The sequence below is a fragment of the Lasiodiplodia theobromae genome, assembly GCF_012971845.1.
Source record: "Lasiodiplodia theobromae strain AM2As chromosome Unknown scaffold_33, whole genome shotgun sequence".
Classification (NCBI taxonomy): Eukaryota; Fungi; Ascomycota; class Dothideomycetes; order Botryosphaeriales; family Botryosphaeriaceae; genus Lasiodiplodia; species Lasiodiplodia theobromae.
In genome coordinates, this window is record NW_023336512.1 from 430,111 (window position 1) to 446,236 (window position 16,126).

Genomic DNA, 16,126 nt, shown 5'->3' on the forward strand with positions numbered 1-16,126 from the left:
TGCTTCCCTCTCAGACGCAGCTTCATCCGTTAGGCCACGAAGCTCGAGAACGTGGCTCTTCTTGAACGTAGCACGAGCTCGTTCTGGCAAGAACACAGGGCGGCCGTTAAATACCTTTAAGGCTTGTTCAAGGAGTGGTCTATCAATATCTCTTAATTAGCCTTATCGAGACCATGGAACTGTTAGCCTCGAGATACTCACTCTGCTGCATCCAGCATTTTCAAACGTGTGCAGTGATCGGCGACCTTGACGCAAGTGTCCGCCGTACGATGATGATTTTTCCCGACCGTGTCTCTGTAATGACTCAGCGCTCTCTGGTGATACGCCCTGCTTTCTTCAAGCAAGCTCTCGTCAGCTTTTAGCTCCGCCAAGTCTGCTTTGACGTTGCCAAGAGCATGAAGAAACCTTCCTGTTCTATGCGCCTGTAAGTTTTATGATCGATGGCTCCAAAGGAATCGGCATCGTGGCACTTACATGAACGACTCTCGATCATTGACACCATAGATTGCTTCGCGGTCCCGCAGACCAGCCGTTAGCACTGCATCGGCTTCTTCCAGTCTTCCATCTTGGAGCCAGTATGATAGTCCCAAATTTACCGTCGGTAAAGACTTTAGTTCTTTCGCAGAAGCATCCACCTCCTCCATGATCTCAATTGAGCGGAGAAAGCACTTCTCGGCATCTGCCCACTCTTTGTTCATCATTTTTGCAATGCCCAGTTCATTCCATGAGATCGCAAACTCCTTCTGCTTGCCACTGGTTCGCGCTTCTTCAGCCATCATCTCGTTGAAAACAGTGAAGTGATGAACGGCATCAGTCGGCTTGTTTGTCTCTGTAGCGACGCAGCCCATATTGTGGTGGATCTCCGCCAACATGGCAGTCACATCCTCACTCGAGATCGTGTCATCTGTGAAAAGCTCGTCCTTCAAGTTACGTTCAACGTATTCGCCAAGGCGCTGGGCTTTTTCATATAGTGGAAGAGCTTCCAATGAATTTCCGCTCTCGTGGTAAAACCTGCAAGATCAGCACAAGGTCAACTTTCTTACATTATCGGGCAAACGTACCACCCGGAGTCTGTGAGCAGCTTTGCCAAGCGAAACTTGCTCGACATGTCGCTCTCAAGTCCCTCGAGTCCTTCCGAGTAATTCATGAGCTTTATCACGTGAGGAAACAGTTCCTCGCAGACCGACCACCTGGCAACGCTATGCCGCCAACCAAAAGCCTCAAACGGCCACGCTGCGGATAACAAGTTGAGGCATGTTGCGAAAGCAAGCCGAAGGCGCGGTGCGGTCATCTTCGCTCGAGCAACATCCTGTATGAGACGATGCACAGTCATGCTTTTGGCGGTCCTTTGCCGAGAGATTAGCGAAGACTGCAACAACTCTGTTCTCGCTCTTTGATACTCAGAGGCTGAGCGAGGATAGTCATGCAGAAGGGGTGGTTCCCTAGAGGATGTCTTGTGAGACAAAAACGCTGTCAAAATCGGCTCGGGAATCTCGTCAGGATCCAGGAACGAAAGAACGTCCAGAAGTGCGCGGCCGTGCTTCAGGCTCTCCAGAGCCCATACCGAGGCTAACGTATGCTCGTACTCGGACTTCCTGCGAGTGAGTGGGTTTTCCATCTTGGTTTTGAACAGGTCTTCTTGGTTCTCTCTCTCATCGTAAGCGGCCAAGAACTCTACGAAAGACAAGTCTCTCCGAGTGATGATACCGGCCATTTGGGTGACCGCAAGGGGCAGCCCACCCAGTCTGCTTACAACTTCCATACCAGCTTGTCTCTCTCCCGGATCGTCCTTCCGCTTCGTCAGCTTGATGAGGAAATTGAACGCGTCCGCTGTTGAAAAGGGTTGCAAGATCGAGTCTTCAATGCTGTCCAGATGTAAGGGATACCTGCTTGTTAAGAGAACGCATCCAGGTCCGTCCACAGGCCAGTAGTCTCCAATGATATCCGCATCATCAGCATTGTCAAATACAAGGAGCCAGGAGGCTTTCTCGATGCTTGTCTCAGACGCCTCGTACGATTTGACGGGATTGGACATCCAACCTTTCACGTTCTCCCTTACCACAACAGGGTCTTTGGCATCTGCAGAGTCTTCCGAAACGAGGCCGAGTTCTAAAGCAATCTTCGAGAACCCATCTGAGACCTTCATGGATTGATCCGCGTAGACCCAAAATATAGCGTCGAAACGGTCCTTCCTCAAGTGCACAAATTCAGTGGCAATCTGCGTCTTGCCCATTCCCCCGGGACCTACCAGGGCAAACATGGTCATTTCTTTGCCAGAGGACGAGACAGAGCCGTTATCATCATGCTTTTCGAGGAAGATCTCATCGAGCTGCCTCAGAACGTCTGCTCTTCCGAAGAATCCGGGGTTCCGGTTGGATGGGATGATGTGACATGGGAGTTTCGGGTTTGGAAGAGTGGACGAAAAATTAGCCACATCGTTGATGTCTCCAATCGCAGCGTCTGACGAGCCTTTGGTAGCTCGGGGGTCACTCGGTGGTTCGGCGGAGCTGTTTCCTCCTCCGCTATTGTCTAATGATACCAATCTTAGCTTCATGCCTGGAGCTTGAGCTCAGATAAGTCTTACTATGACCCTTCTCGTGATCCAGTGAGTCGATGTCACTAACATCCTTGACTGTCAACGTTGCCAAAGCTTCCGGTACATCATCTAGAAGGTTTATTTAGTCTTGTAGATTTGATTATATGAATTCATGACCACTTACACTCCGGAGAGCCATTGGCGATCCTCAGACGAGCGTCTTCCAAAGCTGTCTCAATGAAAGCAGCAAGGTCTGCAAACTCCGAACTCTGAGCTCTGAAATCACACAGGCCTCGATGATCCGATCGGAGCGCAAGAACACGCTCGCCTGAGAATTTGAGTTGCACAAACTCACGAGGCGCAATCTGAAGGTGCAAGTAAGCGGTCTACAGTTAGTATGACTGGAGGTGCTGGCTGAGCCTACCAAGATCTTTGATGACGAAAGTAGCGAGGATTTCACCTTCGTCTTCTCCACTTCATAGCAAGACAGCACTTGCAACCCCGCGGCTGCCTGCATGAAGCGGCTGGAGAGCTGTGCAAGCCTTTGGCGGGCATCAGAATTAATCAGATTCTTCGCTTTATAGCTCTGATCAATGGCGTAAGGAATATTGTCCCACACTTCATCGTCTCTAGAGATCGAATGCGGCGTGCCCAGAAAGATGACCCCGGCCAGCGTTTCAAGCAAGTCTCTGTACTGGTTCTTCTGCTCGAATGCTGAGCATAAAGCCTACCGCCAATGTCAGCTCGATATTTATGAATAAAGTTTGGTGGTACCCTGCATCACCCTAACCTCTTTAATGATGAAGCCACCAACACTGTGGGCGATGATGACAATCGGCACTTTCGGCGCCCCATTGGCAGCGGGGACGCGCTTCGCCTGGTTTTCACCCAGCTCGACAAGCTGCTTAAGCAGCCTCTCGCCCTGTCCAAACAGCTGCGGCCAGGCAAAATGACGTGGGGTGACGTCGTGGTTGAATGCGTACGCGCTCACGCCTGCCGAGATAGCCGGTGGCAGCGAGTTAAGCCACAGCCGCTCGCTTTCATCATACCATTTGTTCGGTGCCTTGGTTCCTACGCCAGGAACGAGGACGAAGCTGGTGAAGTGTTGTGATTGATCAGCGCTTAAGCGATCTTCGGGTACTTACGCCGTTTACGAAGTTGTGATTGGGCACCGACTCACATGCTCTGGGGTCTGTTGGTTTCAAGAAGACGCTCCATGGTTTTTTGGGCCAGCCAGCGACACGCGAGGCGCAGGAAAACGGGACGGGGCGAGAGATTATACCCCACAGTGATGACAGGCGGAGGGCCGGAGTGAGAGGACGTATGACCGGCTAGGCATCAGTGAGGCACAGATAATGCAGGCGTCCAAGCGACGTATTCTGATTGGTCAATGGACACATTCCACTCATGCTAGGTATGCAGTGATGAGAGGCGCCCTCGCGATCCACGCACACCATCTTGGATTGTCCAATTATGTAGATTAATGAAGTTCCACCGGCAGTAGAGATGACATGCCGATGAAATTCATCTAAAATTTTTCCGTAAGAATACACTCACCGGTCGATCAAGGGCTGGAGAACAACTCTCGCCCTGCCTTAACAGTGATTGGCCTATGGGTATGCTCCAGACTCCTCAGCATCATGTCTATGAGAGCAAGGTCATACCCTGGAGAAGCCATCAAAGATACTCCCACTGGAAGGAACTCCTCTCTTCCTGTCACTTTTGAGTCATACGGTACTTGTCCAACTGCTCTAACATTAGTGTTTAGCATTACCCGAGGTTCTCGAAGAACATACTTGGGATTGTGAGCTCTGGTCCTCCAATAATGGGGCTTAAGAATAGCATTGGCACACCCTTTGGATAGAACTTTCGCCTGTTGCATGCATTAGTAAGAATATTCATTGGGGATTATCAATACTAACGATGGGGGCTCGTCGCGGTAGCGCGGCGATATCTCTTCAATCGGCAGAATGACGATGGTGTTGCTCTCTTTAACTCTCATGATTTTTTCTGTAAACCAGTTTCGATAGACCTCGAGCTTGTCTGTGGCATCATCTCTCTCAGCTCGGGAAATTTTGGATGCCATGCCCCTGTGTATTCATTCAGATCAGCAGTACCGATATGGGCGAACAGAGGAACCAACCATTGCCATCGGACAGGCGGGCTTACATAAGGCTTCTTGCCAAATCTTACTTCATATGCGCTTCGAAATCCATCCAAGTTATGGAAATCATCGTGCCAAAAGGAATTCCGACAAGCCTGTACAGTGAACTGTTAGACTAAATGAGCTACTTGCTTGAAATATCACTTACGGCTTCCATATATTCTGACAACCCACAACCTCCAGCCTCAGCCGGAGTAGACTCGGCCCACCGCGATTCCAGCTCGACCATCTGCGCTTGGACTCCAAGGCATCTTTCCATATCAGCCACAAACCCCTCTATTAGCCGAAGCTGATCCCTGTTCCCAATCGTTGTCAAGTATTCCATCGGCAGCAGTAACTTGACTGGCAGCTTCGAAGTTAAAGAGTTAGTATAGCCCTTGAACCATGATCCAGCCAAAGCTAACCTACCTCTTCTTTCTCTACTTTTGGTAGACCATCCCCATACCATACATCCACGAGACGCTTACATAATCGCAAATCCCGCGTGAATACTGTTGGCACATCGAACCTCTCGAAGCTCGGCACGAACCCTTTCATCGGAAGCACTCCATGCGTCGGCCTCAAAGCCACAACGCCATTCCAGAGTGCCGGCCTCCTTCCGCTACCACTTGCTGTCAAAAAACAAATCGTCCATTAGTAAATGGCTCTCCAAGACGACACGCATAGAAATGCTCAAGACAGTGACCCATATTGAACCGACAAAATAAAGCAGTCAAAAGGAAAAAGCATGAACTCACTATCCGATCCAACAGCCGCATCCAACCATTCATACGCCGCCACCGCAGCACCGCTCCCACTGCTGCTTCCCGCAGGGCTCTGGTACCCGTCGGCGCGTGGGTTCCACGGTGCCGGCCAGTCGATGCACTCGAGCGGCTCTTCCGTCGCCGCGAAGCTGGACAGCCTCGTCTTCCCCAGCACCGTTGCACCGCGGTCAACGAGCCTCTGCACACAGGCTGCGGTGACGGCGGCAGGGGGGTGGAAGGAGGCGTACGCGGCGTTGCATAGCGACGTTGTTATACCGGCGAGGTCGAAGTTGTCTTTGACAGCGATGCGCAGGCCGGCGAGGGGGAGGTTGGCTGTGGTAGCGGCGGTGGAAGTGGTCAGGCGCGACGGGACCGCTGCGGCTGGGGCGGTGGCGCGGTCGGAGCTGCCGAAAGGGAGCGACTGGAAGCATGGCTGTATAGAGGGCGCTTGAATTACAGTGGTGACGAAGCATTCGTGCGTGTCATCGTGGATGCGGCGGAGCTCGAAGAGGAAATTGCGGGAGCTCAGGTAAGGACCGGGACGCAGGGCGGACTGGTCGTGCGACGATTTCGATAGCACGCTCGTCCATTCGACGCCTGCGTTGCGGAGAACCGCTCTTGCCTGCGGTTCGAGAGCAGCATCTTCTGTGGATGTAGTGAAAAGGATGCCGCGGAGGAAGTCTGGTTGGAATGTGTCGCAGGCTCTAAATGCTTGGAGCTGCCCGGTGAGCCAACTCCCGGAGATCCGAGCCAGGCCTCCAGCGTCAAGAACTGTTAGGTACTTCGGACTGCTGCTGCTCATCCGTGGTTCCTTGATAGAGTAAGTCGCACGCCCAAAGCGTTACGTTGACAGAAATAGGGACGTACCTTGCTAGCAGGAATAGCTACAAAACGAGCATCACCCACGTGGACAAGTCTTAGCCCATAACGGTCAGGCTCTGAAACAGCCTTTTCCTTGTCCCAGCTGAGAAATCTCTTGGCCTGATGCCACAAGGCGGAGGCGGAAGAAATCATCGCAGCCGCGTTTAGAATCGGACACTTGTGATCATGCAAAAGCTGGCGATTTCTCGAACATGTCGAGTCATCAGCCGCAGACTGAGCCACTTCAATTTAACGATGGGGCGAGAAACCAGGGTGCGACAAGCGGGAATCAGACGAGATATAAGCGCGAGGCTCCGGAGGCAGAGTTGTTGCCCCGCACGTGGTGTTCATCCAATGAACGCTGAGAGCTGATGGTCGCATGCAGGCAGCAAACGCCTTGCATGTGTGAAATCGCGGCACAGCCCCCAAAAGAACACGCATCGGACTCACATTTCCCAGGCGTGCGGATGGTGCCGGCGGCAAGCCTCGCGCTGAATTGGTGACAAGAATAGAAGGAGGTGTGGGTCTGGGGCGCCCTGATTTGACGCTCGCTGTGCTTGTCGCGTCGCAATAGCCGCAAGCGCTTGGGACTTATATAGGAAGCCTGGCCAGCAGCCCGCGAGCTTTGACGCTCTCTGATCCGTTTACGCCATGTATAATTTCTTGATCTTGGTTCGATGTCATGGAAAAGCGCGTAGACTCCACACAGACACGCATGAGCCTGTCAACGGTCGATACCCGGACTGAAAGTGATGAGGCTTCCCTGGAGAGGCGTCCATCAGCAATTCGTGAGTGCTGGCCTCGTGAGTGGTTCAAAGCCTTGCCTGCGAAGCTGACAGCCAGTAGTTGAACCAAAGGAGTACGCTGATGCAGTGTGTAAGCACTCACAACAATCGATCGAATCGAGTCTCTACCCGGGCGAAAACTTCGACAAATTGGCATCATACTTGAGAAAGTACGTACCGCCGAAGCCGGCTTCTTCGGCTACTTTTACCGCCTCGACATCGAAATTTCCCGTCGATTTTGTGAGCAGTTACATCTTTTACCGCTCCGAAAAACGATCCGTCTCGATCAAGCATGTGCCGAGTCCGCAGCAGCTGAAGGCAAGGCACACTGAGAACCTACGACAAGCACACACACCTTCCAGTCAGCTTTTATTTCTTCGCGGGCAGCCTTCTCCAGAATGGCTCGCAACTGTTGGAGCAACATACCGTGTGGACCCTGAATTCTTCCAAAGGCATCTCGATTTTTATGCCAACGCTGGTAGGCGAGAAACCTTCTCATTGCCAGCACTACTGCCAAGTCATATTATTGAACTCCATTATACCACTGTAGGCGAATGGAAACGTCCGCATCCGGAGTTAGAAGCAACACAGGATCACATCGAACAGCTGAGGAGAGCTTGCGTGGAATCTAAGCGGGAGTACGATCTCAACCACCTCATAAGAAATTTGGACTTGGATACTGGATTGGGAAAATCAATCGTGCGCGAGTTTCTGGCGTTCGATGAGAAGCATTTCGCCATCGAACAGCGTATGACCCTCACAGTCGAAAAGATTGGAAAGGAATGGGCGGCGGTCGTGTGGATGGACACCGGAAGTGACCTCTACGAAGGTCAGTATGGCCCCGGCCCGTGGACAAGCGTCCAAGGACCCGGTGGGAAATGGGAGCCTCAGTATCTGCACCCGACAATCCAGGTACAGCCGCATATCGCATTAAAATACCACAGCACGAACATCTCCCAAAACATCCGACCGGAGGGGAAGCTCATCCAAAGCTCTTCACTCATTCCACTCAACTATGGAAGATCTCTTGATGAGAAAGTCGCTGCAAAGGATCCGTTCTACGCCGTCAGCGAGCTTTTTACATTTTGCGCGTTTTCCGAATCACAGTTCCTAAACATGCTGGAGTCAAAATTAAGCGCTGCAACAGATGCCGACATACTGTCCAAGAAGGCCCTGGAGCTCTCAAACCTTCAGTACATGCAGAAAGCAGTAAAGCTACACGGGGAGCGCATAGAAAATAGTATCGAGACGATCCGGGCCCGCGGAGGCGCTTTTTGGCCAAAATCTAACGGAGACAAGTCCTCGGATAAAGTTGAAGCGGTGGCCTTGGTGTTGTCGAAGCAATATGAGCACCTGTTGCGCCGTGCAAAGTCCTTGTCGACACGGATAGAAGATCAAACCAGGTCTCTCACGAACAAAGCGATGATCGATGAGGCGAAGCGTGCTCGTGACCAGGCTGTTGAGGTTACCAAACTGACGCAGCTGGCCTTCTTCTACATACCGTTGAGCTTTGTATCATCGTTTTTCGGAATGAATCTCGATCCACTTACAGAGGCGAGAAATAGCCTATGGTGGTTCTTCGCAATATCCGTTCCAATACTAGGCTTGTCGATGAGTTTGATGTTTTGGGATGTATCGGGACTGGTTCACCAAATGAGGCTCAAGATGAGGAGGGGGTGATAGAACGAACAATGCTTCCTGGCTATAAATAAATGAGAATTGAGCGGTTGAAGGACGCATGTCACAATAATGTTTAGAGATCGATTTTTAGATAATATCCACTCTTGATCGCGCTGAACATGGACCTCAGTTTTCGTCCGTATCGCTTTCCTCTTGATGATTGTGTTCGTTGTCAGGAACTTGACACTGCTCGTCGAGAGGTTCCTGGAGGTTGTCATCCACTTCACTCTCTTCTTGGATACTACCAGACCCAGATGCATGCTCATTTGCGCACAGTGGGCCTGTAAGAGTTGCGAGCTCTCTTTTCAATCCTTCTAGTACAGTCCCAAGCCGTGTTTTCAGGTCTGGTATCCGTGCCTGGGTCATTTGTGTCTCCAATTCAACAATCTTCGCTGACATTTCTTCAATGGCAGCACGCGTTCCATCGTCCTCGACGATGCTGTCCTGTCGGGCATCTTCGAGAGGTTCCTCATAGCTCAAGCCGGGCCCGAAGAAGCCGGCAAACTGTCTTGCCATTCGTCCATCCTTGATGGCAAACACAACCTCGAGACCGTCCCATCCTTCTCCGCCAGTCGAATTGTTGCTGCCACTCTTTGCTTTCTTCTTGCTCTCTGTGCCAAGAAGGACCTTCTTCCATGCCCGAGCAACTTCGCCAACTGGGTTGCCGTAAGCTCCGCAGCCCCAGGCACCGAGCACTACCTTATCCGCACCCTTCATTCTGAGTATCCGCATAACCGCCCTCATCTTTTGCATCACCAAGTCCCTGTCTTTGCCATTGTTGTATTTCTTCTCTTCACCCTCTTCGCCCTCCACGTCTGGGAATCTCAACATTCCAGCCGAGACCACGTCGATGAAAAAGCGATCCTTCTTGTCCAAGTCTGTCGCCTCATCATCCGATCTTCGGAATACCAGCACGTCTGGGGTATATATGGCGCCGACTTCGGGGAGGCGGTAGAATTCGTCGCGAAGTGAAGGGTAGAGAGTCGTACGGAGGCAGAGCCACTCTTCCTGTGATGTAGCTCCGTTGAGCACGCCGCCGCCGGGACGCAGAGGGGAGGCCATGTTGAGAACCGCCACCTTCGCCTGTTTGTTGCTTCCTGTCGAGCTCAGTCGCGCGGCAGCCTCCAACGTGTCGGCAACCTGCAGATGGAGCTGTATTGGCGGTTTCTCTGGCAGCTGTGCCGCAGTGACCTTGTTCGCCCCAATCTTGACTCCAGCATGGTCGTCGCTGTCCTCGTCGCGAGTCCGAACTTTGCCTTTACCTCTCGGTTTGGATTTGGGCTTCGACTTCGCGTCAGGCTTGGACGCGTCAAGGTGAGAAGGGCCTGTGGGTGGGGGTTCGACGATAAGCTCAGCGGCGTCGACACCGCGTCGGGCTCGAGGGTTTGCTTTCAGGAGTGCCGGCAGAGTAAGATTCATAGTCGATCGCGCGTGCTTCGCGCGTGCTTCCCGCCTGAAAGCATTAGGAGCGGTTACAACTGTAGGCTCTGTGCGACCCATTGGATGAGTAGAAGCGCGTCTGAGTGATGGCGATGAGGGTTGAGGGGTTGAAAGGTGATGCGAGAGGGTGGCTAAAGTAGTCTGCTTCCGAGAGTAGCGCTCATGAGCACCTTGGTGGACTGGACGAGGATGCTGTCATGTTGATTGCGGCTGCGGGGATTGCGGCCCCAGTGACGAGGAAATTACTCATCATGCAGATGGATGATGGATGGTCAGTCCGATGGTCAGTCCGATGGTCAGTCCGATGAAGAAGACGGCTCTGGATGGAAAGAGCGAGGAGAGGCAGAGGCGGGCGAGGACAGCGGAATACACTCCGCCGATTCTCATTGTGCCTAGCTATTAGCAGAGTCGACGGCGAAGGGGCAACGTTTAATTTACAAGCGCCCAGGAACGCGTATCTCACTGCCGGGGTAGGTAGTCCACGACGGGGGCATGTTCCGGCAAGGCCTAGAACTCCAGCAGGCCCAACGTCTTCCGCTTTTTTTAACAACCTTGTGCATTTCTTTCATTGGGAACCCCCGTCATGCGCTCCGGCGCCCGTCGACTCGCTTCAACACCAAGCAGACATGTGCGATGACGCCACCCGGGATGCAGTATGCAGGGTTTTTGAAAAATCGCCTAACACGAACCACGGGTCTATGATGTTGAGGAATCCATGTGCCTGTCCTGAAGCAGGCGTGTGGAGCGCCCAATCCCGGACTCTGCGGCGCCCTGCCCGCTCCCGCAGCCCACCAGCGCGTGCGAGAGCAGCTCAGCTCCGCGCCGGGGTGCTTTGTGCGTGTCTCAGGGCGGGGATGGCGCTACTGCAGCATGACGGCCGGCGAGGCTCTTGAAGGGGCAGCCATCGACCGATTCAGCGCGCCCTGGGCTTGCAGCGGCGCCGCTTCTGTCGCCGGCTGTGTCTGGCAGGGTGCCGCACGCGTCTTCCCGCTCTCGATACCGTTTTTCAGGCTGCCGGCTGACGTCAAGCGTTGGGGGACCGTCACGACGACGTTCGGGGTGAATTGTCGAAGTCCGATCTTGAATAAATGATCAGCGTCAGGCACCGCCCAAAAGGCGGCACTCGAGCAGCAAAGGACGACAACCACCGACATGCGCCGCTCGTAACCTGCCCTCCCCGACACGGCTCCCGCAGAGCTGTACCGCCTGAATGACCGGCGCCGCCCGCACCCACGAGCTCCGCAAGTGCGTCCCCCGTGCCCGCCGCCTCCCTCGCCCTCGTCGCTCGTGTTCTCTCGCCAACCCGCGCTGACAGCCCGCACGCAGATATTCGGAAAACGGACAGCTCCCGCTCGCCAACGCCGCATGTGAGCACCCGCTGGGCTGGCATCCCGCCCTCCAACTCCAGTCGCCGCTATGCGCCGCCCTGGCGGCCTTCACCGAGCTTGTCGTTGCGCGCCTTGGTACGCTGTCTCCGCTCCGCAAACTTTGGCGCCCGCCTGACCGCCACTGCAGGAGTCTTCGCCGCCTTCGCGAGCCTGACCGACGGCCGCACCCAGCGCGTGCTGGCCGGGACCTGGGGACAGACAGAAGGACACAGCCGGGACGATGCGCCTCTGAGATGGCTGCAGACCTGTGACGCCGACCAGCACGTCTGGCTGTCGCTGGCCCGCCGCGCCCTCGGCCTCGACACCCACCCACGCGACCGCGCCTTCCCGGGCGGCGGCATCGCCGTCCAGCTCGATGCCGATCGCCGCGCAGCCAATCTCAGCTGCGTCGTGCGCCCTCCGCACCTCAGATACTATGCCGCCGTCCCCATCCGCTCCCGCCGTGGAATCTGCATCGGCACCATCTTCGTCCTCGCCCGCGAGCCCCGCTTCGATTCCTTCGACGACGATCTGGCCTTCCTGTCCTCCATTGCCGCCAAGTGCATGACCCAACTCGAAACAGCCCGGGAAAGCTACCTGAAGAGCCGCATCACCAGGATCAATGATGGCGTGTGCTCCTTCATTCACTCCAGAGATGCCGGCCCCGACGAGCCTTCGACCGCCGCCCCGCCCGCTTGCAATGCCGCCGCAGAACAAGCTCCCACGACGCAATCGGTGCCCGCCGCCCCTCAAACCCCTTCGGCCAATGACACGAAACCCGATGCCGGAGATGGCTCTGGTGCTGGCCCCGGGAGGACAACCTACAAAGAAGCGTTCGCCCGAGCAGCCGCACACTTGAGGGCTGCACTCGACGTCGATGGCGTCTTGTTCGTTGATGGTTTAATTGGCTTCAATGGGGCTCTGACGCCATTGGCAAAGCGTGAACAGGAACTCGAAGACGAGATGAATCAAAAGTCCGGCCGGAAGGATCCGTCAAAAGAGGATCCACAGTGGACACCAACCCCGGAGAACTCGGGTGTCGATTCGCCAGACGACACACACACTCCGGATGATGGCTCCGGGCCTGCGGAGAGAACCTTCACCAGTGCCGACTTCCAGAAATCCACCCTTGTAAGGCGGCCGGGCGAGATCCTTGCCATCTCTGTGCCCAATCCGCAGGCGAGACCTCGATTAAAGAACCTTTCCCTCAACCCTTCTGACAGGGATTGCCTCGACGAACGTTTCCTACGAAAGTTCCTTGCAAGATATCCTTCCGGTAAGATCTGGTATTTCGATGAGGATGGCGCTCCCTACACGTTTTCTGACGGGGAGACTCTCGTGCCTGATGATCCGCGTGGTGAGGCGAACCAATTTGCTGCTGCTTTCCGGGGCATTCGACAACTCATTTTTGCCCCCTTGACGGATCCAGTGACGCTCAAACGCTTGGCTGGATGTTATGCGTGGACAACTCGAGTCCATCCTGTCTTTACCGAGACTGCAGATCTTGGCGCATTCAAGGGCTTTCTGCACTCTGTTGAAGCTGAGGTGTCCAGGATTGATACCGTAGCAGCAATCAAACAGCAAGAGTCGTTCGTTTCGTCCGTCAGTCACGAATTACGTACACCTCTGCATGGCATACTCGGCGCTGTTGAATTTCTTGGAGAGACAAAGCTTGACAGCTTCCAACAAGGCTTGGCTGAAAGCATTCGTTCGTGCGGTTCGACTTTACATGACACCCTCAGCAGTGTCCTCTCATACTCGAAGATTAATCAGTTTGAGCGAAGGCGGCACAAGTCCAAACACAAGATCTCCGAGGAGATCAAAGATGCCGTTGAGGAGCCCGACCATGACCTGCATGGCCTGCTCACTTCTGCCAACATTGCTACTCTCTGCGAGGAGGTTGTTGAGGTTACTGCTGGTGGTCACACCTTTAACAAGCCGACTTCAACCGACGATCTTACAATCACCATAGACGTCAAATTCCAAGACAATTGGAACTTCTTGACTGAGCCTGGTGCCCTCCGACGTATCATGACCAACATTCTCGGTAATGCGCTGAAATATACAGAGAAGGGTTTTGTCAAAGTCGGCTTGGACATTGAAGACATGAGCAGCGAACCAGCTTCCAAGAGCAAGCCAGGCCCCAAACTCAAGCTTATCAAGTTTTCCGTGGCTGACTCAGGGAAGGGCATGTCAAAAGAGTTCCTTGAAAAACACTTGAGTGTGCCCTTTACCCAAGAAGATACAATGGCGTCTCAGGGAGTGGGTCTAGGCATGTCAATCGTCAAGAGTCTTGTTGCGATGCTGGGTGGGAATATAAGGGTTCAGAGTCAGCTAGGAAAGGGCAGCACATTCACTGTCAGTATTCCTATGGCGGCGGGGGATCCCAAGATTCCTTCTCCCGCGACGGTTGCTCTCGATAAGGCGGTGCCCGAATTACGTCAAAGAAACCTCAATGTTGCCATTCGCGGCTTCCCTCACACCCTCCAAGAATCCTTCGAAGATTACTTACGCAATTGGTTCAATTGTAATATTCTCGCGGCCGAAGACAACGCTCAACCCGACGTCCTCGTCGTGGACCAGGCTGCCCGGACTTTGTCACAGGACATCCGCTCCCGGTATCAACCCAACAGCCTTGCTCTACTTAATGTTTCAATCTCCCCCTCTTTGCGGCGGCGGTCAGACAGCCTCGACTGGGGCTTCCGATCCCGCCAGACCATATCGCGCCCTATCGGTCCTCACAAGCTTTCCAAAGCACTTCTCGCATGCGCGGAAAGCTTGGCGGAGGAATGCTCCAGCCCCGAGCTACCACGTCCGGTCACCCAGCGACTTGAGACCAACCAGTCCCATCCCTCCCGCATGGATGTCGACCCCACTGTCTCTCCCCGGAGTAAAGCCTTGGCACGCGCCGCCGACCCTATCCAGTCCCTTGAAGACCTTCCTTCGCCGACTAAACGAGCGCGCCACTACCCTCCCGATGCATCTTCTCCGCCAGATCTACCGACGTACCCATTCAGAGCGCCATCTCCCTATCAGCACCCTCCACATGATTCACATCAGTCGCCAATATCCCCGACAGCTCCTGCTGCAGCCTTAGCGCTGGAACGATCCCTTCTCTCGCTTGGTTCACCTGTCCAATCTGAGTCAACTCCCCGCCTCTTGCTTGTCGAGGATAACGCCGTCAACCTTAGACTGCTCCAAACGTTCATGTTGAAAAAGGGCATCACGGATGCTGCAACTGCAGAGAACGGGAAGGTTGCAGTAGAACAAGTAGCGAAAGTAGCAGAAGCGGGCGGTGGGTTCGATATCATCTTCATGGGTAAGCTTTCTATTTCTGGTCACACCCTTACGTCGGCATCGTGTCATTAATAACTCTATTATAGACATTTCCATGCCCATAATGGACGGTTTCGAAGCCACTCGCGCGATTCGCGCGATTGAACGCCGACAACGTATCACTGCCTCCGCACCGCCGCCCGCACCACCGCCGCACCCGCCGCAACTGTCCCACAGCGTCTCCACGCCCTCAGAATCCGAGTCCACGACGCCGTACACGACCCCTTCCACTGGCCAGGATTCCCACCAGCATCGACGACGTTCCTCCCAGGCTTTCGTCGTGGCCCTCACAGGCCTGGCCTCGACAAAAGACGAAGACAAGGCTTACAATTGCGGCGTGGACCTCGTCATTACGAAACCAGTCAAGTTCGGGAAATTGACGGAGCTGTTCGAGAAGTGGGAGAAGGGAGAATTGAAAGGTGGCAGTGGTGGAGGTCTTGTGGATGACTTAGTGGAGGAAGAGAGCGAGGGAGGGATGGGAGTCGAATGAAGAATACGTTTGTCGTGAGGTGGTTGGGCTCAGGTGGGCGGACGTAGCTGTTCTCGTGTGTCGAGTAGAAAGACTTTGTTGACTCGTGCGTTTAGAGAAGGTGTATATTGTTCTGTTATACTATTGGGAAAGCATCTAGGGGGAAGACGGAAGGGGCAGGGGGGGACAAACGGCTATTCGTTTTCTTTTTTCTTTTGTGAGGAATGGAAAGGTATCGGAGACACAAGTATGAGATTACGGCAACACTACACACAACACAACATCACAACACATCACACACCACACGCACATCATCTACACACGGTCGCACACAGAATGCCAAGACGGCGCACCTGCTACCGACGGCGAAACCCTCACGATGAGGGGGAGACGAACGACGGTGGCAACCCTTCAAAGGCTGTCTGGGAGTCAAGAATAGGTATGCGCGGCACTTAACCTGTGTATTGATATGTGCGGCGACGGCTTCAAGAACGACAACATCATCATCATTGTCAACGAAACAGCGACGACCACCACGGGCGGCTAGCGTTTGAGAGAAAAAGCTTCTTAGACAGTTGTGGGCTTTGGCCTTTTTCTTGTCCTTCTAATATTTGGTTTTTGTCTTGCTGAATGGGGGGTCTTTTTCTTTTTTGGCTCCTCTTCGCGTGCTGTTGTTTAGCGTGCGTTGATTGTGATGAGGTATAATGTTTAGTGTGATCAAGGAGTGAAGTGTACTGATAAAATG

The 16,126-nt window shown here is 53.9% G+C and overlaps 4 protein-coding genes across 4 annotated transcripts; 2 read left to right on the forward strand and 2 right to left on the reverse strand.

Moving 5' to 3' along the window:
* Nucleotides 1-470: 470 nt before the first annotated feature.
* On the reverse strand, nucleotides 471-6,245 carry LTHEOB_9787 (Tetratricopeptide repeat domain-containing protein; the record flags this gene model as incomplete). Its single annotated transcript, XM_035519412.1, has 14 exons — nucleotides 471-1,011; nucleotides 1,062-1,150; nucleotides 1,565-2,529; nucleotides 2,585-2,665; nucleotides 2,721-2,901; nucleotides 2,961-3,263; nucleotides 3,327-3,630; nucleotides 3,717-3,728; nucleotides 4,270-4,282; nucleotides 4,333-4,409; nucleotides 4,459-4,626; nucleotides 4,730-4,795; nucleotides 4,849-4,951; nucleotides 5,438-6,245. The coding sequence occupies 14 exons, from the start codon at nucleotides 6,243-6,245 to the stop codon at nucleotides 471-473; spliced, it is 3,711 nt and encodes a 1,236-aa protein (XP_035368676.1).
* A 1,594-nt stretch (nucleotides 6,246-7,839) lies between these two features.
* On the forward strand, nucleotides 7,840-8,769 carry LTHEOB_9788 (Mg2+ transporter protein CorA-like/Zinc transport protein ZntB; the record flags this gene model as incomplete). The annotated part of the gene is made up of 1 exon (XM_035519413.1): nucleotides 7,840-8,769. One exon carries the CDS (start codon nucleotides 7,840-7,842, stop codon nucleotides 8,767-8,769), a length of 930 nt encoding a protein of 309 aa, XP_035368677.1.
* A 126-nt stretch (nucleotides 8,770-8,895) lies between these two features.
* LTHEOB_9789 (uncharacterized protein) lies at nucleotides 8,896-10,269 on the reverse strand (the record flags this gene model as incomplete). The annotated part of the gene is made up of 1 exon (XM_035519414.1): nucleotides 8,896-10,269. The coding sequence occupies one exon, from the start codon at nucleotides 10,267-10,269 to the stop codon at nucleotides 8,896-8,898; it is 1,374 nt and encodes a 457-aa protein (XP_035368678.1).
* Nucleotides 10,270-11,419: 1,150 nt separating this feature from the next.
* Nucleotides 11,420-15,402, forward strand: LTHEOB_9790 (Two-component sensor protein histidine protein kinase (dhkj); the record flags this gene model as incomplete). Its single annotated transcript, XM_035519416.1, has 4 exons — nucleotides 11,420-11,454; nucleotides 11,536-11,672; nucleotides 11,725-14,895; nucleotides 14,960-15,402. 4 exons carry the CDS (start codon nucleotides 11,420-11,422, stop codon nucleotides 15,400-15,402), a joined length of 3,786 nt encoding a protein of 1,261 aa, XP_035368679.1.
* Between the last annotated feature and the right edge of the window lie 724 nt (nucleotides 15,403-16,126).